The sequence below is a fragment of the Mustela putorius genome, unplaced genomic scaffold (assembly GCF_011764305.1).
Source record: "Mustela putorius furo isolate JIRA1106 unplaced genomic scaffold, ASM1176430v1.1 tig00003909_pilon_pilon_pilon, whole genome shotgun sequence".
Classification (NCBI taxonomy): domain Eukaryota; kingdom Metazoa; phylum Chordata; class Mammalia; order Carnivora; family Mustelidae; genus Mustela; species Mustela putorius.
Window position 1 is genome coordinate 26,865,242 of NW_025422057.1, and position 22,388 is coordinate 26,887,629.

A 22,388-nucleotide genomic window follows, 5' to 3' on the forward strand; every position below is an offset into this window, starting at 1 on the left:
ACCCGGAAGGTCTTCTGGGCATTTGCCTTCCCCACCCCCCACTTCCCACGCGCCACGCCCTCCGTGCGCTCTCATTGGCTGCCCAGGTAAGTGGTTTACTGCTACCCACCGTGGGTGACCCGCTAGGCCTGAAGTTGACCCCACCGCGGACCGAATCGCCGCGGCCGGGAGGGGCCCTTAGGGCAGGGTCCGGGCACTCCAGCCCTCTTCTGGTCCCCAGCTGGGAGTTCCCGGCGCGCGGCAGCTGCGGACGCAGCGGGCTCCCCACAGCTGCCGGCAGTCTTCACCCCCAGCTGTGAGGCCGAGACTCCTCCCATCTCGGAAGGCGCCCCACACCTGCTGCGGCCATGCCCCATCTCCCCGCAGCTGCGGGACTGAGCACCCCAGTGACAAGAGGCCCGCCACCAGGGCAGGTGTAGACCATTACCCCGCCTCCCGAACACCCGCTACCACCACGGCTTCCTCTACAGGTCTGTGATGGGGTAGAGAAAGGTCATGTGAGGTCTATATGTAGATTTCTCTCAGTCCTTCAACCCTCTTGGGAGCCCAGGCCCTTACTAAAGATGTAGCTCCATTTCCTAGCCTGGCATCCCCTTGGTCAGCCCCTTTCAAAGTGGGATGCAGCAGGGCAGACACTGCACTGAATCTTTATAGAGCAACCCCTCTAAGGAGTATCAATTTGTACCCCCCAAGAGTTCTCCATTACTCCCGTTCTCTACCCTTATTTCCCCCAGTACTCTGGTTTTGAAAGGCTGGTAAGTGCTACGCTAAACTGCTGAAGTTCATTTGGGTTTTGGGAGACCCCTCCGCCCTGGGGAACTGAGCTACTGCCCCCAAAGCCTGGTCGTTAGAGACACCACCCTCATAGCCAAAGGGTTGGGTAACCTCAGTTCTGGGTTTCCACATGACAGTTGCCCTGATCAAACCTAAAACCATTAGGCCGGGATCTGGCCATACCTCAATGGACCCTGGGGGCATCTTGAAGGCATTTCCCAAGCGGAGGAAAATTCATGCCAGTCCATCATCAAAAGCACTTGTAAAGAAACCCAAGCAAGAAGGTGGAGAAGAAGCAGGAGGTGAGCAGATCCACTCTCAGAACCCTCACATACTTGAACCCTCAGGCTTCCGATACTGTTCATGTCAAGGAACAGATACTAGAGCAGGTTATGCCAGTCCATGGCCTGCAGGTTGGTTTGTATCCTTGTTGCACTAGGCTTGGGTCCCAGTCTTTGACAGGCCACTTGTATTATTTTCTACTCCGCCCCTAAACCTTCATCAATTAGAAAATACTCTCTGGTCCCTAAGGAAATGACCAGCAGAATCTTTTACTCTCTAGAAGGTTGCCTGAAGAGGAATAAAGGGTGGGAGACTCAGGTCCCCAGAGTTACGTTATTTTGCAGCCAAGCTGACAAATAAATAACAGCTCATGTGGCAGGGAGGGGAGGGGAGGATCTCTTTCGCAGCCAGGCCTGAAATGGCAAAACATATGTGCCTTATGCCTTGTACAGAGTAGGTGTCTATTAATACTTGAAAGGATAAATGGTCAAATGAAGCGATATACAGGATATCTAGCAGTGTCTACACCGTTCTAGTTTACATGAGGGAACAGGATTCTAGGTTACATGAGGGAACATCCTTGCCCCTTAAATCAAGTGATGGTTCATGGGAAATTAACTGTATGCCTGCAGCAGAATCCCTGGAAGGCCTGCTGTCTGGATGGAAGGGAAATGATTGTTTGGGGGCACAGGACTGTAAAGGGTTCATTTGGATCATATCTGACAGTTATGACAATAGGTGTCTGGATGTCCCCTCCACAGAGTGGCTGAGCTCCCTGCGGGCCCATGTTGTGCCCAGCGGCATTGGGCGAGCCCGGGCAGAACTGTTTGAGAAGCAGATTACTCAGTATGGAGGCCAGATATGCGCTGCCCAGGCCCCAGGGGTCACTCACATTGTGGTGGATGAAGGCATGGACTGTGAGCGAGTCCTCCGTCTCCTTCGACTGCCCCAGCTACCCCAGGGTGCTCAGCTGGTGAAGTCCACCTGGCTGAGCCTGTGCCTGCAGGAGAAAAGGCTAGTGGACACGGCAGGATTCAACATCTACATCCCCAACAGGTGGGCTGGCCCCTGTCTTTCCTCAGGTGTTTCCTGGCAGCATCTTGGGCTCTCTTCTTGACTTATTAAAAATAACTTTCATTGTCTTAATCAGACACAGTAGAAAACCAAGATTTCAGAGGAGAGGATTGGGAGCAGAGGTAGGGCCAGGCCTTGGGGTGTTAAACTTGCCATCACCATCCCAGCAGGTACCTGGACCAACCACAGCTCAGCAAGGCAGACCAAGACTCTTCTGTGCCTCCTGGAGCCCAGGAGGCTGTGCTCAGGACAGCCCTCTCTCCTCCTCGCCCTCCCACCAGGCCTGTATCTCCTCCCTGGAGGACAGAGGAGGCCCCGAGCACCCAAGCCCAGGTCAGGAGCCTCCCAGCCCTCAGAGCTCCCTCCCCCTGGGAACTAGGTCCAGAAATAGCCTGGTGCTTGTTGAGAAAGTCTCCAGAGGAAGGGTCTGACAGAGGAAGGGTCTCTTATGGTGGGGCCATTTGGCTCTGCCCAACAATCATCATGTCTGCATTTGCCATGGCCCACATCTACAACCTATCACTGGAGAGTCTAGGGCTGGGCACTGGGGGAAGCCAAACGGAACATGGCCCCACAGTTAAGGAGACCCAGGTGTGATGCAGGAGACCCATCCTCATTCCTGGGTCTGACTAGGAGACTCAGCCCCCACCTTTGAGGAGCTCTCCTGGGATATAACTAGGAGACTCAGTCCCCACCTTTGAGGAGCTCTTCTGGGGGCCAGAGGCATGAATTTGTCATCTCTTCTCTTTCCTTACCTCAAGCCTGACTGTGACGATGAAACCAGTGACGGGGAAGAGACACAGGTTAGCGCAGCTGATCTGGAAGCCCTTATCAGTGGCCACTGCTCCCCCTCCCTCGAGGGAGATGCAGAGCCTATTCCAGCCCCTAAGGGCCTGGATAAATGGGTCTGTGCACAGCCTTCGAGCCAGAAGGCGGTCAACTACAACCCCCACATCACAGAGAAGCTGGAAGTGCTTGCCAAAGCCTACAGTGTTCAAGGAGACAAGTGGAGGGCCCTGGGCTATGCCAAGGCCATCAATGCCCTCAAGAGCTTCCACAAGCCTGTCACCTCCTACCAGGTACCTGGGGGCCAGTGCAGGGGATGCGGGGAAATGGGGAGCTTTCTGTTTACTGGGCACCAGTCACAAGTGGCGATCAGATGGAATGGTTAAGATTTTATGATGTCTGAGACTTGCACAACAGAATTAAAATGGAGAGATGGATGAGAGCAGATCGATGGTCCCTTGATAATTATAGAAGATGCTGACGGGTAGTGGGGATTCATTACACTGTTCTCTCTACTATGGGGATTTTTCTCATAGTAGAGAGTTTTTAAAAAGTTTACTATGGGGCGCCTGGGTGGCTCAGTGGGTTAAGCCGCTGCCTTCGACTCAGGTCATGATCTCAGGGTCCTGGGATCGAGTCCCGTATGGGGCTCTCGGCTCAGCAGGGAACCTACTTCCTCCTCTCTCTCTCTCTGCCTACTTGTGATGTCTCTCTGTCAAATAAATTAAAAAAAAAAAAAAAGATACTTATATCTTTAAAAAAAAGTTTACTATGGAGGCCAAAAGACCAGGGTTTGAATTCTGGTTCCCATCCTTCATTAACTCTGTGGTTCTAAGCAAGTTACTTAAAGCCTTTGAGCAATGAAAAGGAACTTAGACTAGTGAGGGACTCCAGGGCTCTTGGGAGGACCAAATGCCGTGCTCCCTGCAGTGCTGGACCTGAGCAGCAGAAAGGCCTCAGTGAACGCCCCGCTCTCGCTGTTGCCATGACAGTGGTGACTTGTGTGGTCACTGCTGCCTTTTCTCTACTTTCTGTGCTGATCTCCATTCCTCTGAGAACCATAAGACAAGTGACCCAACCCATCCCATCCAAAATTCTCGTTTTCACTTGTGCCCAGACTTTACAAAGCCATCAGCTGCTAACTGACCAAGCTGGCATTTAATCAGATACCCGCTAAAGGCATCTGCTAACCTACTGCTGGCTCTAGGCCTCCCATCTTCTCATTCTTTTCCTGCCTCTGCCTCCTCCTCCCCCAGGAGGCCTTCAGTATCCCCGGGATTGGAAAGCGAATGGCCGAGAAGATCGTAGAAATCCTGGAGAGTGGGCATCTGCGGAAGCTGGACCATATCAGTGAGAGCGTGCCTGTCTTGGAGCTCTTCTCCAACATCTGGGGAGCTGGAACCAAAACTGCACAGATGTGGTACCAACAGGTCACCCCATGTCCCTGCACCCCCTTCAGTTTTGCTTTCTCAGAGGTCCTGCCCACAGTTCTCATACCTTGTGTTCTGATGGGAATGAACCAGGACTATAGGGAGACCACTTTTCAAGGGCATGAGGGCTCATGTAGACTCCTTTCCTGCTCCTAGAACTGCCCTATTGCCAGATAGCCTCAAGGCATTAATCTGTGATGGAGGCAGAGAGATAGGAAGTGTGCTTCTCTGTCTCAGACCAGCAAGGGCCTTTCTGAGAAGACCAGGGCTCAGGGCTGAGTATCTAGATCAATGGTTCCCCAACCTGGCAATGCTCAGAATCCCCCAGACTAATAGACTTATGAACCAGTATTTTAGGGTTGTGGCAAGCTGGATTGGGGTGAGACTCCCATGCTCCCTACCTTTCTTGAGTCCCACTGATTACTGATCCAACCACTCCTGGGGTTGATCCTGCCTCAGGCCTTCCTTGGAATCTGGAGGTGATGGAAGCCTTGCATATGTGCTCAGTCCCTGCCTCTCCAGTGGTCCTGACTGCTCCTAGCCTCCTCATTTGGCTTGTTTTTTTTTCTAGGGTTTCCGGACGCTAGAAGATATCCGCGACCAGGCCTCCCTGACTAGCCAGCAGGCCATTGGCCTGAAGCATTATGAGGACTTCCTGGAGCGCATACCTCGGGAGGAGGCTACAGAGATTGAGCAGACAGTAAGCAGATGTCCTAGAGCAGTGAGGAGAGCCAGGCCTTGCTATAATGTCCTCAGCTGAGGCGCCAGGCATAAGAAGCTGTGAGACACCAGAGATTGGGACCATGGGGAAAGGGCCCGCTGAGACTGAAGCTGGGAGGGTGGGTGGCTGTGCCGGGGAAGGCTGTCACACCAGGTCTGCGGATGAGCATAGAGTTAGCGTGGGCTTCCGCGCTGGAATGGTGGTTGGGCTGGATTAGAGGCGGTTTATGGTCAGAACTACGTGAAGGTCCTGGGGTTTGAACTGGGTTAGGTGAGGCTGGGTCAGGGCAGAAGTTCTTAATGCTCTTTGATTCACAAACTTTTCTGAGAACCCGATGAAAACTATGGACTTGTCTCCAAGATTTGTGCAAATGTACAAAGCTTTCTATCTCCAGATGTGCAGTCCTTCTGAAGGTTCCCGTACAACCTGAGGCTGGTTCAGAGTTTGGGTTAGAGTTGGTGTAGAGGCACAGTGCCAGTTCCATTCGGTCTGGGGTCAGAGGAAGGCTTAGGTTGAGTTGAGTTAAGGTTAGGCCTGAATTAAGAGTAGGATTTTCCTCGTATTGGATGCTTTTAATTAAGGTTTGGCCAACATTAGGGTTTGATTTAAAGTTGTGTTAGGAATTAAATTCATATAAAACCTAAATTAGAAAGAGACTAGGGTAAAAAAAAAAAAAGAAGAAGAGAGACAGACTAGCGCATATATGGGGCTACATATATCATTTGTTCAGTTGGGGTCAGAATTAGGAGCTGGTTGCTGGGCAAGGTTTGCTGCTTTGGAATCCGGTTTTGATAAGGTGGGACTCTATGGAGACCCTGGCCCACCTTAGCTGAAATCAGTCTCCAGCTCTACTCCAGGCCTCCAGCCTCTGTGGGACTATGAGACTGGCACAGGGTGGATGGACGGCCCTTTTGTCTACCCATCACCAGGCCTTCGTGCTAGTGATGGCACTGTCACTCAGCCACGGTGTCCAGGGGCGGAGAATGTCCCAGTGAGCTTCCAGCCCCCAGCCCACTGGAACAGCGGGGAGCTTCCCACCTGGCTTTCAAGGGGTCCATCTTCAGGAGTTTTTGATGAGATTACTCCTCTCAGGTCTCCTCCCGTCCTCTTGGGAGGCTCAAGAAGGGAGTGAGGGATTTAGCAGCCTGGGCTGTTGGAGAATTGAGGTGTCCTGACCAAAGTATCCAGGGCCCCAGAAATCCCAGTGTCCTGGGGGAGAGGCGTGGAGGCCGTCTGCATATGAAAGGCTTCCCTGTTGCCGGGGTAGAGGCTAATGGGCTTATTTCCCTCAGTGAGGGATGATCCTTCAGCCGTCAGCCCTCTCTTTCTTGGCTCCCTCTCCAAGCCTCGAGCCTCTTTCCTCCAAGTAAGGGTGTAAGCACTGGCTCAGAATTGCCTCCCACTTTGCTTTCTTTCTTCTCCTTTACTGTAGGTACCGCTGTATTTCTGGGCTCCATTTCCGCCGAGGGCTGGGCCTGGGGCACCCTGCTCGCCACCTGCTCAGGTCTCAAGCCCCAACTCACACACTCTGCCTTTAGCTTCAGATCCATGCCTGGGGCTGCTGAGACCTGGCAGAGGGCTTGCAGGCACCTGGCCCTTTGTCCTAAGTGGACAGACCTGGGCACATGAGTTGGGGCAGGAGCCGAGAGAAGGTGTGTCTCCCTGCTCTTAAAGAACTCTAGGAGGAAAGATCAGTGCCTTCCCTCACAATCTGAGTTCACACCTCTTAGATCACTCTTCAGGTGGTGGGAGCACATTTTCTTCTCTTCTGTCCTAATGAAGCAGGGGAGTGCCATTCCCCAGGGTAGGCTTCCGCCATCGCTCCTTGAGGCCTTCCCTCAGGCTTCTACCCTCCATCTGGGGATCGGTTCGGCTCGGGGCATCAGCTGGACGTGTGGGCTCCTGGGTCAGGGAAGTCTCTCACGCTGCCCTATGAGAGGAACTCTCTGCAGGGCTTGAAGCCCACAGGCCTTCCCTGTGCTTTCCCAGGTCCGGGAAGCGGCTCAGGCCTTCAGCCCCGGACTGCTGTGTGTGGCGTGTGGTTCTTACCGCCGGGGGAAGGCAAGCTGTGGGGACGTGGACGTGCTGCTCACCCACCCGGACGGCCGGTCTCACCAGGGCATCTTCAATCCTCTCCTCGACAGCCTTCGGCGCCAAGGTACAAGCTCTGTCTCTGTGCGAGCGGGCGCTGCAGGGAGGGTGGCCCCCGGGAGGGAGCATCTCAGAGTCGCAAGCTCTAGGCAGGAAGCGGGGTGCAGGGGGCCGCTGCTCAGTGAGAATGCCACCTCTCCCTGGTGGCCAGAGCCATTACAGGGAGGAGCCATTACAGTCCACTGCTCCTTCCCTCAGTGACAGGTGCTCACTACCACCTGCAGGTCGAGGTTCATCTCACCTGCCTGAGACACTGCAGGGAACCCAGGGAGGGATGACTGCGCGGTTTAAAGAGGCAGGCCCGGAGAGGGCGAGCTCCAGCAATTCGTGGAGCTGGGAATGGAGGACCTAGGGATGAAAAGGAGAGACCTGGGAGGGCAGAGCAGCCGGGCCTGGCTCCCTGCCCTCCCAGCGGCCTTCTGATGTTGCACCAGGGTTCCTGACAGATGACCTGGTGAGCCAGGAGGAGAACGGCCAGCAGCAGAAGTACCTGGGGGTGTGCCAGCTCCCCGGGCCGGGACGGCGGCACCGACGGCTGGACATCATCATCGTGCCCTACAGCGAGTTCGCCTGCGCCCTGCTCTACTTCACTGGCTCTGCCCACTTCAACCGCTCCATGCGGGCTCTGGCCAAGACCAAGGGCATGAGCTTGTCAGAGCATGCCCTCAGCACCTCTGTGGTCCGGGACACCCACGGCCTCAAGGTGGGGCCTGGCCGAGTGCTGCCCACCCCCACAGAGAAGGATGTCTTCAGGCTTTTAGGCCTACCCTACCGAGAACCAGCCGAGCGTGACTGGTGACCCACGGCTCCAGGGAAGGGAGCGCCACACCAGACTGGCCACCCCACCTAGCCATCTAGTATTTGGCTCCAGCCTTAGCGGACTGAGCCTCACCACTTCAGCCGCCTGGGCCTGAGGGAAAGGGTCAGGCTGGCTGCCAGGCTCGTCCCGGCCCTCTCCTCAACAGAGCGGACTGCTGTCCTTCATGTCACCACTGCCCCTGGTAGAGTTTGTGCGCGGCCCCTTGCCCCATTTTAAGCAAGAACAGGTGCTGGTGTGAAGCCAGCTTCCTATGCTGAAGGCCCAGACACCCCCTCTTCCCTACCCAAGGAGGCTCTGGCTGCTGGGGCCGGACGGGGGCTGTAGGGTAGGGGCAGACGGCTGTGGCTGAGCGCCCCCAAGACCCTGTGGAGCCAGAGAATGTGCTACGCCCTATGTACTCCCTCCCCAAGCTGCGTCCTCTGCAGCCGGAGGTGTGGGAAGGGGGCAACCAAGGCTCCGTAAGGACAGCATTTGAAGGCCCCGGGACCCAGTAAAGTGCACTTGACATTCCGACTGCCTGGTGTCTGTGAGCTGTCCCAGCCACTACCTGCCCTCCACCGGGGTGGGGTTGGAGATGGGAGCCCAGAAAGGCAGGTTAACTGCTCTCCAGACAGGCTGGCTTGAGTCAGCCCCTGAGCTCAGAAGGGGGTGGGGGGATGGGTAAGGGGAGAATTCATGGAGTCAGGCATTAGGAGCGCCTGTCTCCCCATCAGCAGCGCTGGGCCCTGCCCTGGAACAAGCTATCAGGACATAAACAGAGGTGATGAGACTCATTAAGAACCACCAAATGGTGACTTGCATGCCACCAACAGTGCTGAGGCAGTCAGAGAAGGTTGCCTGAAGGAAGGGAGGGGCGGCTGGCAGGGAAATTGCCTGCCAGTTTGGGGATAACTAAACATGCTTTGGAGAGGATGCCTCTGCCGGGTTGGAGGAGGCCAGGTGCGGAGGACTGGGAGTCCGGCTAAGAGGCTTAGTTTGATAGAGCAGATAGGAGCAGGTCCTGCTGAGGGACCCAGGATGGTGCTCAGAGGTTGGACCTCTCAGGATGGAGAATTTGGTGAGGGGAAGAGAGGAGTGGGGAAGAAGTTTCGGGCACACCAACCATGAAGAATAATGGGCACAGGGCAGGAGAAGGTGGCTCTGTTGGAGGAGCCTGGGAAAGCCTGGCATGGGGGGTGGGGGTTGGAAGCTGCAGAGATGGGCTCAAGCTGGAGCACACTGGCTGGCAGGCAAGGCTGGGGTACAGGTGCTGAGTCCTGCCTCTCCGTCAGTAGTGGGAATCCCAGAGCCGGCCTTTGTTGGCCTGATTTTTAGTCTGGGGATCCTGGTAGCCTCAGAGTAGACACCCTAGTTCAGAACCCTGAAGTCCCAATTAGGGGCCCCACCTGCATGGTCATACTGGGGAAGGAGTACCGGGGGCCTCACACAGCCTAGTGCCAACCAGAGACGTTCATATCAAAGGCCCAGAAGCCTCTGGGAGGGCTGAGTTCCTCAGAGCTACTCCCAGGGCTGTGTGGCTGGCTGGGGCCTGGAATGAATAAACTGGGCAAGTTCCTGGGCCCCCAGGGCTTTTTCTGGCCCCCACTCACAAGCTCCACCAGTTCTACTCTGGGCTGGACCCCCAGTGTCTGCCCTCACACCCAGCAAGTGTCAGAGTTGGCAGAAACCCAAAGCTTGGAGGGTCCACGGCCAAATGTAGAAGTTTTTTCTCCTCTCCTTTTGCTTCCCACTTCAGGGTCCTGGCCTGCTCAGCACCCTCTCCAGGACCAAAGGAATAGGGCCCCCAGGGTTACAAGAGGGAACCAGTGGGTCATGGGGTAACTTGACCAGTTAACCCCTTCCCACACACAGGAAGCCCCCAGAACCACAGAGAAGGATAGTGCCGACTTCTGTGTCTGAAAACAGAAACCTGACCCCATTCCTGGTGCCTTCTCCTCCTCCCAGGAGATTCAGAATTCCAGACATTACCTTCAATCCATGTAAACTCCTGGTCCCACCACCTGGTAAGGACAACAGGAAGTTGGGATAAAAAGGGAGCGTGTCTGCACCTTCCAGAGAGACCCATTCTGGAGGTGGTATCCTCTTGGCTGCTCAGTCTGACTCAGGAGCCCAGGAGAAGAGCTGATGGAGGGATTTCCGTCTTGAGAAAGGCTGCCCAGTTTGGGGCTGTTCTCTAAGTCCAAACTAAACAGAGTGTGTTGGAAAGTTCTCCAGGTACTTCAGAGTCTGGACTTGGTTTCCGACTAAGCGTGTCACCCTGTGCCCCATTCTGCTGGAAAGGGAGACTGAATTCTGGAGACCTGGTGGGAACTGGCATCCTGTCTAGCAACTGAGTACCCTAAAACTACCACCCAGTTGCCACATGGTCCTGAGGAGGAGGAGAAGGGCCCACGGTCCTACTTTCTGCCCCAAGCCCAGCTGTTGTCACTCTATCCCTGAGCCAGAGTTGTCCATGGCGAGACCACGTGAATGGTAGGCAGAATAATGGTCCCCCAAAGATGTCCACATCCTGATCCTTAAAACCTGTGAATATGTGAGTGTGCTCAGCCAAAGACACTGCAGATGTGGTTAAGGTTAAGGATTTTGGAGATTATCTGTGGACCCAATCTAATTATGAATCCTTCCAAGTGGAAAACCTACACTGAGAGATGTGACAACAGGAGGAAGGTCAGAGAGATGCAGTGTTTCTGATTTTGAAGATAGAGAAAGGAGGCCACCAGCCAAGGGATGTGGGCAGCCTCTAGAAACCCGAAGAGGCGAGGAAACAGATTCCACTCCAGAGCCTTCGTAAGGGAACACAGCCCTGCCAACACCCTGTTTTATTCCACTGAGACCTGTGTCAGACTTCAAAACAGTAGTACTGTGTGGTAATAACTTTGTTGTTTTACCACTAAGTGTGTTACTGCATCAGTAGGAGACCAGTAACCTGGATGTGTCCTAGCCTCCTTTTATAGTGAGTGGTGGGACCTGCTGTGAGGCAGAGGAGGTCCCCCCACGAGTGCAGCTGGGGTGTGGGGAAGGGTGGGAGCCTCATATGCCTGGAGGGGGGGAGGGTCAGGTGGTGGGCAAGGCCCTGCGTCCCAGCCCTCGCCAGCTGGCTGCCACCTGGTCAGTGTGAGCCTCCCTTACTTTCAGTTTCCCCCGACACTTTGTGCCCAAGATACAGACCTCTCTAGACTCCTCTGTCCCAACCCTGCCAAGCTGGGAGCCTCATCTTTTCCCTGGGGCTGAGGGAATGACATTGATCTTGACCCCAGACTTACACTGAAAGTGGAACAAGAAAAGGCCACACTCTCTTCCTGGGTCCTGGCTGCTCATGGGGGAGTAGGTGTAGGCACAGGGCCTGGAGTGGACATGGCAAGGTGGGCAAGTCCAGCCATGTCCTGCTCTCCAGGTTTCAAGGACTGGGAATGGAAACCCCAGGCCCTTCGTCTTGCTTCTCCAGGAGAGTTACAAGATTCCTGTCCCTTTAAATGGGATGGGTTGGGGAGTCTGGGTGGCTCAGTCCATTAAATGTCTGCCTTTGACTCAGGTCATGATCCCAGGGCCCTGGGATTGAGCCCACCTTGGGCTCCCTGCCCAGTGGAAAGCCTGCTTCTCCCTCTCCCTCTGCATCACTCCCTGCTTGTGCTTTCTGTCTCTCAAATAAAATGCTTAAAAATGAATGAAGGAAGAAAGGAATGAATGAATGAACAGGATGGGCTGCCTGGAGTGGGCATGGAGAAGACATTAGCCTGACTCTCCTTCACTACTCAGGAGACCCCTTTCATCCCCTCCGACCATCTCCGGGATCAGCCTCACATGGGAGCCACAGCTGTTGGGGCACCTGCTACCCGCCAGACTCACAGACACCTAGATGCTGCCCTGGGCCTGAGGCCCAGTCCCAACACCTTTAGCCCCATGTCCACTCTGCCCTTCAGTCCAGGCACTGGCCAGCTAGTTTTCTAGAACTCCCAAGCCACTGGGCAGCCCTGCTTCTGAGCTCTGGAACAGGAACCCTCAGGGTCAAAGACCCAAAGATGGCCTGAGACTCTGGGCCAAGCCTCATCCCCATCGTCTGAATGGGGGACCTCCAAAGCCCTGGTCGTCCACACTGGAGGTCAGTGCAGAAGCTGAGCCCCAGTGAAAGACCCAGAGGGAACATTCCTGAAGAAGAGCCTGGAGATGAGGAGAGGACCCAGGGGTTGAAGGAGTCTGAGGATGCCATGGAGGACATCTCCCAAATCCAGCAGCACCACGTAAGGGGGCCATCGCTTGCTACCTGAGTGGCTGTGGAACCTCACCTGGCCCGAGGCTCTGCAGGACTCCGGCCTGGCCCTGACCAAGCAGGTCCATGACCTTAGGCACAGTGGTCCTGCTACAGCAAGATACCCTCACCCACTGGGCTCCGGTCCCTCAGCTGAGCTGTCACTGTGCCTGTGTCCGTTTGACTGCATGTTCTTTTGCCTATGTGTCTAATGTGCATTCCAAGCCGCATGTCTGTGCGCTGCGCGTTCAGGAATTTGTATCTGTATGTGTGGGCAGCCCCACACCCGAGTCCGTGTGCACACTTGGTCCAGACCTCCACAGGCATGCCCCTATGTTGTCAAGAGTTCAGGCAGGGCCTGGGGGCTGGAAGGGTGGTCCCTGGAGTCCCCTGCAGCGCTGGGCGGGGACTGCAGAAGGTGGTGGGGCCCTGGCTGGCTCTGGACCCCCGGTCCTCGTGTCCGGGGAGGCGGCCGCAGGGCGGGCCGCCTGCGTCAGCCTTGAGCGGCCATCAATAGCGCGCGGTTAATTAATTTGATGGGAACAGCAGGGACCGCCGTTTGCATTTAGTGAAGTTCCAGGAACTTCCAACCTCATCTTCATAATTGGCCTCATAAATTGTAAGAAAGAGAGAGATCAGCAAAGCGGGAGGGAGGAGGGGCTGCCTGTCCGTCCTTATTTAATTTTATTGCTGAAATTCATCTTTTTAGCCTCCTCCGGAATCGGCTCTCCCTGCCGGATTTGCCTAATCATGATAAATTAATATTCATTTCCCCGCCTCTTACCCAGCTCCCGCGCCCGGCTGGAGTTGGGGAGGGTCTCCTTCCAGCCCTTTGGCCAGGCCTTGGCGGGAGCCCTGAAGGGGAGCTTGTGTGAAGAAAAGAAAGTGGAGCCTGGGGAGGACTGGAGGGGAGCCAGAGGTAAGAGGCAGCTCTGTTATGGGGTGTGTGTGTGTGATATGACTGACTGGGGCTCCCGGATGAGGGGCCCTGAGGCCCCCTGCTGGCTCTTGGGCAGAAACAGCCCAGAGGGTCCAGGGTGTGAGGCTCAACTACCCCTGCCCAGGGAGGGTGAGGCGGGAGGGGCAGGAAAAGTCTTCGAAGGCCCTTTTGGAGACCCAGAGGCCCAGACTTGGGGCACACAGGATGGATTCGGGAGATGGATTTTGGATGCTAGTTCCAGCTGAGAAGGCAGGGGAAGAGGGTCGGCTGCCTCCACCTGACCTGGTCTTTGCCCCACAGTCCTGCTGACGAGGCGCAGGCCACCTTCCCCTGGACAGACTCCAGTGGGGACCCGGCCTCCTCTATGGGGCCTCGCAGGTGCCCATGGGCTCTGGCCAGCAGAAGTGGCGCCTCTGCAGGCTAGGCCAGCTGGGTGGCTGACCCTCTGACACTGGCTAGGCCACGTGATTGCCCCAACTACTGCTCTTCCTTGGTGAGGCCCTTTCCCAAGGCCCGCAGCAAGGTTGCTGGGTGGACACTGTGGGCTTGCTCTTCTCAGTAGGGCCCCACCATCCAAAGGGGCAGAATTCTCCATCTTCTTGACTCACAACGACTACGAGAAACTGGGAGGGATTTAGACTGTATCTTTGCCCTATTGTACAGATGAGGAAGCTGATCTCTGAGAGGTGGGAGGTGACTGGCCGAGCTAGGGTCTCACAGAAGTCAGGGGGGTGGGACTAGGAGAGAGGGATGATTTCACCACCCCCACCCCTCCAAGACTGGGATGGGCAGGATTCGAAGGAAGACCCTTAGGGACCTTTATCCCCTCTGTCTTGAGTGTGGCTGGAGTCCTCAGTTACGATGAGGTATTATTCCCATGGTTATGTTACCTTGTATGACAAAAGGGAAATGATCTGGGTGGGCCGAGTCTAATCCCATGAGCCCTTTAAAGGCAGAGTTTTCTCTGGCTAGTAGCGAAGGGGCAGTGAGATTTGAAGCATGGGGAGGAGTCAATACACGTTTGTTGGCTCCGAAGATGGAGGAGGCTGTGTTCGAGGATCAGGGAGAGTCCTGAGGCAACTGGGAGTGGCCTCCAGCTAACAGCCAACAAGGAAATGGTGACCTTAGTCCTACAACCACAAGGAACCAAATTCTGCCAACAGTGAGAAGAAGCAAAAAACCTGACCTTCCCCACAGCTTCCAGGTGAGAACTCGGCCCAGCCAACGCCTCGATTTCAGGCTTGTGGGGCGGTAAGCAGAGAACCCAGCTGAGACCTCCTGCACTTCCAGCCTAAAGAACTGACAGCATTAATGGATTTTGGTTTTAGGGGCTAAATTTGTGATGATTTGTTATGCAGCAATAGAAAACTAATACGGAGACTTAGGGGAAGGGTGTCTTAGGAGGCTTCTATGATGGCAAGGAGGGAGATGAAGTTGGAAGAAGTCTGGGCTTCTGGCCTCATGCCAGTTCTGTTCCCCCGTATTCCCACCGGGCAACAATTGACTGGAGCTGCTCCCCAGCTGCCAAAGTCCTCAGTGCTCCCTATTGTTTTACCTGGGACCCAACCCTTACAAGTACTGAAATCTGTAACTTCTGCCAGGTGAAGCTTGGACCCCTGAGTTATGAGGAGCAGGGATTCACCTCGCAAAGGAAAGGTTCCTTGATAAGAGGAAGTTCTATGGAATGGGGTCAGGCAGAGCCTTCTAGGATATAGGTAGAGGTGGGCTGAATAATTCAGTATACCTGCAAGCCAGAGATCCCCTCTCTATTTCCAAACCAGGGTTTTAAAATATATTTATACATGGAGCCTGGATGGGTCCTAGAAGAAGATATTTTTGATTCCTAATGGAAGGCACTAGCTCCTCTGTAGGTTGGAGAAGACCAGTTGCTATTTTCCAAGCTCTGGCAAGACTTCAGTGAGGAGACCTAGGTTAGGTGTACCATATTTCTGGTTTATTTTAGCAAGATTTTAGCAGTGTTTACTGATTAAGCCTGGCCAGTCCACCTCTGACCTAGGCCTGCATGTGGATTATTTTTTTATTTTTTTTATAAAAGATTTTATTTATTTATTTGACAGAGAGAGATCACAAGCAGGCAGAGAGGCAGGCAGAGACAGAGGAGGAAGCAGGCTCCCCACTGAGCAGAGAGCCCGATGCAGGGCTCGATGCAAGGCTCGATCCCAGGACCCTGGGATCATGACCCGAGCCGAAGGCAGCAGCTTAACCCACTGAGCCACCCAGGCGCCCCCTGCATGTGGATTATATCCTGCGACCTTCCCAACAGCCCCACGGGTTGTGGCATTACCCTCATGAGGAAAGTGAGGTCCAAAGAGGTGCATTCACTTGAGCTAAGTCACGCAGCACATGAAGAAACAGAGCTGGGTTTCAGCTTTGGTTTCTGTGACCCAGAAAGCCCAGTTGGTTTCCCTGGCTCCTCAATAGCCAGATCTCACTGGGTTTTGTTTCTAGCCTCTCTCTCTCTCCTTCTCCCATGTATCTAAAACAAAGAGGCCTAAGTTGTTAGTCTGTGGAGGGTTCCTAAGGACAGAGTCCTTGGCCCTGAAACCTGGGGTTTTGAATCAGCAAACGCCCACTTGCCCTGAGATGGGAGTCCCAGACCTCTAACCTCCCTTAGGGAATTAGTGGTGTGGGGGGCACAGACTCTAAGCTCCAACCCCACTGGAAGCAGGGGTCCTGGCTCTAGAGCTCATACATGTCCCTATACATGCCTGACAGATGGCCCCCACCCATGTCCCCGCATACCACTGACCCCTCTCAGTCAGCCCCACACATGCCTGATTTGATCTCACATGGGCTCCACACAGGGACTGATGGGTGCCCAGGCTGGCCTGAGACCCCACCTTCCCCCAGCTCCAGAGTTCCCCTGACGAATCTCTCTTCACTGTGACCTTGGACTCAGTGATGCATGGAAGCACTTTGACAGGGGGCTCTAGTTAGGCCACCCTACCTACCTGCTAGGCCACATGCCCACTGGAAAGGAAGCACCCCCTGGCCTGTCGCTCTTCCCCCTAAGCAGCCTAATGGGGAAAGAGCCCAGGACCCTCAGTGTCCGACTCCAGGAGAGAGGACTCTAGAGGCCATGCCCTTCTTGGCCCTGACAGAGAACCGTCCTGGAACTCTGGGCAGCTCCAGCTTCTCACCTCAGGAGCCAAGGACTGCAGTCCCTACCTCAGAGATTCTGAGAGCCAAGGTTCCCCACCCCCCACCTTAAGGGCCTCCATGACCCTCCCCCACCCAAGTGCCTATGGAAGCTGCAGGACCAAGTGAAGGAGCGGGGCTCCAGGAACACGCCCTAGAGAAGTCCCACTTGCTGCCCAGTCTGTAGTATCCAATCGTGTGGCTTCACAGTCCCTACTGTGAAGTACAGGCTCAGACCACAGATGCTCCCCCCGCCCCCCGAGCCTGGCAAGAGGCAAGAGGAAAGCTCTCTTCTCCATGCTTCAAGCTCTGTTTTTCTGGACCTCATTCCCTCCACCCCACAGAACAGATAATCAGGCTTCTCTGGGATCTGGAGTGGGAGCGGCTGTTCTGACGCAGGGTGATGGCGAGACGGAGGAATGCTCCAGGGGTCATCTTCAAGGACAGGGGCGTCGTGGCAAATGGGTATCCTACCGGCGGGCCTTAGGGTGGGCTGGGCGGCTGCAGCCAGGTGTACAGGGCCGGGCCGGGATATTGAGGCCGAAGGGCGCGCTTCCCGGAATGCGCCAGCAGAGGGCACGCGAGGACCAACGAAGAGGACCCGCGAAGAAGGCCCGCAGTGTGTGCGAAGGCCGGGCTGGGGGTGTGGCAGAGAAAGCTCCAGGTACTGGGAGGAACGGCTCAGCGGTGCTTTTCCGGGGTCGGGAAAGCGGGGAGAGGGGGAGGAGGATAGGGCTGGAAGAGTCCAGAATGAGCTGCCGATACGCAGCCCCTCGCTCCTCCTCCGGAGGCAGCCACTGGGGATGTGGCCTAACGCCCCTCCTTGGGTGGGGACACCCTCCCCATCACCTAGCAAGGTCCTGGACTGGTGACCTAGATGCTGAATAGGGTGGGACCCTTTCCCCAGACTCACCTCTGGTCGGGACTCTGTGCCTCAGGTTCCCCCTGGGTGAGTTCTATCCTTGCTCCTGGAAGCTCTACACTGGGAGATCAGGTGGGGTGAGAGGACTCAGTAGAGGGTACCAGTTAGACCAGTACCTCCCTGCTCCCTCCCATTCCCCCTGCCCTCCCCAACCTTATACTCTGAGCTTGGGGGAAAAACAAGAGAAAGATGGGGAGAGAAGAAAAGAGTGAGTTATGAAGGAAGAGATGGCGCTGGAGAAGCAAATGGAAGGTGGTAGTGGTGAGGGTGGTTAGAAGAGGGGCCTAGCCCCTCAGCGGAAGCCCTCCCAGGGCTTAGGCAATCTGTGACTCTCCAGGCGATGCTGGGGGCTGAGCTTCTCCCCTGCATCCCAGGAACCATCGCTCTGCCTGGAGCCCCGCTCCAGCCGCCAAGATTTATAGCTGGGCCAGGCCCAGTGACCTTGGATGGATAACTAATGACGGGTCAATAACGCTACAGAAAAAGTGAACTGGTAAGGGAGGAGGGACGAAGCCCATTCGCCCGCATTTTCTTTCTAATCCTGGTGCCTTTCACTGCAGTCTCCTTGCTGGGGGGTTTTCCCTGAAGGCCTCTTGATGTGTCTGAAAGGTGATGGTTAACACAGCTAAAATAGGAGAGGGGGAGGAGGAACTGCAGAGACCCCAAGTGGGTCCCATGACAGGGAGGGAGAAAGGTGCCTCGGTCCTGGAAACCCTTTTCACGCCTCGCATTCTGTAGACAGGAGAAAGTGACATGTTGGGGAGCCCAAGTTAGCAGGTCAGTTCCTGTCCGGCAGAAGGCAGGGCACCCTGGGAGAGGAATAGGGAGGAACCTTGGTGCCCCCTCATCCCTTCCACCTAGGTCCCTCCCCTGGCCCATATCTTTGGGGGTGTCCTCTGTCTCCCCTCACTCCAAGTTACCCAAAGTCAGAGTGTTTACTTTAGTCTGGGGGCACCTAATATTTGGCCCATGTCCCTGCTTGCAGGTAGTCTGGGGAGGCAGGGAGGGGCCCGAGTCTAACTCCTGGGTCATCTGATTCCTACTGATAGTGGACCAAAGCCTTTTCCTCCCAGTCTGGCGACTCCCTTCCCCCTTTTTGAGGTCACTGGGTCATCCTCTGAGTCCTCGGTCTATTTTTGACACCCCAGGAACCCCAGAGTTGAAAGGAAAGAAGCAACTTTCTCAATACCTGACCTCTAGATTAGATCTTCCCTAAAAACCTCTGTGGGCATCCAGGTGCCTGGATAAGTGCTTTTCCACCTTATAGTCTCATTTTGTGGATGAAAAAGTTGAAGCTCAGAGGCATAGTCAGCAGAGAGAGGAGCTGAGACTTGAATTCAGCTCCTCTGGGTCCAAATCATATCCTCTTCTTACCCTGTCATCCCAGGGTTCTGGGCTCCTCCCCAATCAGCTCATCCTGAACTCCGGTCCTGCTTTGTCTGCAAAGGAGACACCCAATGTGGGGACCGCTGAGGCAAGGGCATTCTTCTGCAAGGGTAGACAGGGTAACAGAACAACTCTGGAGAAAATATAGGGCAGTGGCAATAGGATAGGGGAACATATTTGGTTTGCATGTACCCCTTAAGTTGGGGGACTGGATGCCCAGAGTGTGTACATGTGTGGACTCATGTATGCTCATTCATTCACATTATCACTTATTCCTTCGATAAACGGGTCTTGAGTGGCAACCATGTGCCATGCCCAGGGGAGCTTATATTCTAGGAAAGGGAGTACATAGAATAGGTCTCTGATGTGTGGTAGTGAATGGACTCTTCCCAGCTCCAGCATCCTGGCCCTAATCTGTGTGATAAATCTCATTCCCACAGTCTCACCCCGTGCCCTTCACCTGGACTCTTGACCCCTTAGACTCCTTGGCTCCAAACACTCCCTCTTATAGTTCCCAATTTCATGCCCCCCACCTTTAAAACAGAATTCAGTTCCTTTTGAGAATTTATTCTTCCTTTAGCCACCTCCTCCAGGAAGACTTTTTTTTTTTTTTTAAGATTTTATTTATTTATTTGACAGAGAGAAATCACAAGTAGATGGAGAGGCAGGCAGAGAGAGAGAGAGAGAGGGAAGCAGGCTCCCTGCTGAGCAGAGAGCCCGACTCGGGCCTTGATCCCAGGACCCTGAGATCATGACCTGAGCCGAAGGCAGCGGCTTAACCCACTGAGCCACCCAGGCACCCCAGGAAGACTTTTTTGATTTTTCTGTTGGAAAGCTCACATTACAACTAGGTACTTGGGTCAAAGCACAAGTTAACTTCTGCCTTCACTCATAGGCATTTGTCTCCTCCTTCTAGTATACTTAAAATTCTGGAAGACAGGGATGGTGTCATTTATCACTGTAACTCCACAGTACCTGGCTGACACATAGGGGCTCAGTAAATATTTGTTGATACAGCTGTGGGTATATGTGTGTGTGGGGGGGGAGGTGTGTTTGGAAGCCCTGAATCGTGTGTGCAGAGGTGTGTAGGGCTGTGTCCACAAACAAGCATTTCTTCTTATGTGTACACATACTTCCATATCCACACATGTAGAGGAATGTTGGGAGCACACATGCGCACAGACATAAGGGCTGTTTCTGTAGCGATGTGTACTAATTACAGGTGCGTGGGTTTGCAAGCTCTGTGTGCATGGATTTATGTTGGTGGGTGTGTACCTAGATCTGGGCAGCAGATGTATGTCCATGCATGGCACAAAAACACGTGTGCTTGGGCCCGTGAGGTGGGGGGTTGTGCCTGGACAGGAGCTGCAGGTGCACCGTGCAAGGACACAGGCGGCTGGCGCGTGTACGGGCCATGTGTGTGCACAGCTGCGTGTCCTGGCCGCAGGCAGGCCTGCCGCCCAGTGCGACCAGAGCTCCCGCTGAGCTCACCGCTTTGTTCCTCCGCCGCGGGCGGCCGCGTGGGCTCCTGGCTCCTGGGCCTGGGCGTCTGGGCCCCGCCGTGATTGGCGGCCGGGTGGGCAGCTCGGCTCCCTCCAGGGCGGGCGGAGCCGGATCGGCTCCCGTTACCGGCTCAGGGGGTAGGGTGGGGGTGGGGGGGGGCGCCAGGCCATCCATCTTCTGTTATTACAGCGTAATGGGGCTGCTCGGGCGCCCGCCCATTTGTCATCGGCCTCGTTCGCTGATAACGGGCATTTGTCATCACTTTCCTCTGCGCCAATGTCATCAGCGCCGCTGACAGCCCGGGCGGGGGTTGGGGGGGTGGGGGAAGTGTCGTGTGCATGAGCACAGGCGCGCACACACATGCGCGTGGGCCTGGTGGACACAAACTCTTGCACATACAAATAGGCACACGGAACCTGAGGGGCACATGGAACCTGGAGGGGCGCAAGCCCCTGTGTGTGGATCAAAGCTCCCGGGAGACGGACACACATGCAGACACACACTCAGAACAGCCTCATCTGTCAAGCAGCTATTCCCAGCTGGAGATCCTCTTCCCCAGTCGAGGAGACGTGTGCTGGGGGAGGGGCTGGTTCGTGGTTAATGGCAGCTTGAGTGCAGGTGGCCCTCTGCCAGCTCCCTGTGTGCACACGTGTGACATCAGCCACCAACATTTACTGAGCCGTTTGCAGGCTCTACAGGCTTGTGTGTTCTGTCGGCAGAGTGTGACAGCGCAGGCACAGCCACATGGCCTCTCAGACGCAAGGGCTTTGGGCAAGTCTGCAGGGCTGGGTGGTGGGATGGTGGGTGGTGGGGTGATGGGTGGTGGTCCCCATGATGTCTTCCTCCCAACCCTCCCGAGGCAGTGTAGCTTGGGAGTCACCCTTCTGCTCCTGGCCATACTCAGGCTCTGAGCCTAGGCTGATGTGCTGCGAGAGAGACTCAGGAAAGACTCGAGAAAGAACTTCCTGTCTGGACCAGGTACTAAGCAGTTTGGGGTAGGCATGACACTGGTAGCCAAGAGGGGGGAGCTTGGAAGGGAGAGATCTCTTGCTCATATCCTAGCTTTCTGGACTGATTCAGGTACCAGCCCAACTGCGGCATGGAAGATGTGTTCCTGGTGCTGCCTTCAGGATGGTGTTGGGGACTCCACTAGCCCTCATCAGGGAGGGAGATGTCTCCTTTCCCAATTATTCTGGTCCCTTGCTATCTAGCACATATTAGGTGCTCAATAAGTAACTGCTGAATGAATAAATGATTGAAGATAGGTGGGGAGTCTCCCTGTTCCTCCCTGAGTGGCCACCAGCCACTAATGGCCCAGATCTCATCTCCTGCCCACCCCCAACTCCTTTCCTCACTCCTTTGTAGCCCCCCAAATTCCCCTTCTTCCCCGGCTTCTCCCTCCTGGGCTGAGGGGGAGGGGGTAGGGGCAAGTTCCCCTGGCAGAGCAGGGCTTGCTTGTTCCTTGTAAATGAAGACCATAATTAACATTAAATTAAGGTAATACAAATGAAGGCAACATAGAGGCTGACAAGATGAGCGTTTGGGGAGGCAGTGGGGAGAAGTGATTCATATTTTTAATTTACTGTACGGATGGGCCGTGTGGCTGGGGAGCAGGCTGCTCGCATGGAGGGGGTGTCGCCCCGCGATGTTTGCTGGGCTCTGAGCAAGCACACAATGACTATTAAACTCAACTGTCCATATAATGGGACAGATTCGACATGACGCCCACCGGAGCACCAGGAGCCTGGCTGGCCAAGCTGTAAATCCTGCCCACGGCGCCTGTCTGTCCACCTGCCGACCTAGCCTGGCTTGGCCCAGGCCTGGGGTCTGGTGAGCACAATCCCCAAGGGGCCTGAGAGGGGCCGTTGACCTGGACAATCATGGGGGCCAAGAGGGTGCAGGTTCCTGGCCCTGCCTGAGCTCAGGGTTGAGTGGGGGCCACTGGCAGTTCACATCTTGATCATGCTGGGGGTCAGGTCAAGGCCCTGGTAATGCCCTCTAAGCACAGGACCTTGGTGTCAGGGTAAGGCTGGAGCCCTGTGGCCCCACACATGGTCTGATCCAGCAAATGAAGACAGTGGTGTCCTCTTCCAAAGAGGGGAGCTAACTGCTGTCTGTACGATCACCATCAGCACTGCTACCAAGCACCTAGTGTGCAGCGACCCCCACTTCTGACTCCTCAGAACTATCCTAC

The 22,388-nt window shown here is 55.2% G+C and overlaps 1 protein-coding gene across 7 annotated transcripts; it reads left to right on the forward strand.

The window, feature by feature from the left end:
• The first annotated feature begins 12 nt into the window (after positions 1-12).
• On the forward strand, positions 13-8,548 carry POLL (DNA polymerase lambda). 7 transcript variants are annotated; one of them, XM_045068828.1, is made up of 9 exons: positions 13-86; positions 912-1,076; positions 1,818-2,112; positions 2,301-2,463; positions 2,892-3,209; positions 4,173-4,346; positions 4,918-5,046; positions 7,057-7,225; positions 7,653-8,548. In XM_045068828.1, exons 2-9 carry the CDS (start codon positions 962-964, stop codon positions 8,015-8,017), a joined length of 1,728 nt encoding a protein of 575 aa, XP_044924763.1. In that variant the 5' UTR covers positions 13-86; positions 912-961; the 3' UTR covers positions 8,018-8,548. The 7 variants fall into 7 exon arrangements, with proteins under 7 accessions (XP_044924763.1, XP_012910061.1, XP_004749502.1 ...); XM_004749445.3 differs by having other exon boundaries at positions 14-86; positions 2,298-2,463; XM_004749447.2 differs by having other exon boundaries at positions 28-86; positions 940-1,076; positions 2,298-2,463.
• The last annotated feature ends 13,840 nt before the right edge of the window (positions 8,549-22,388 follow it).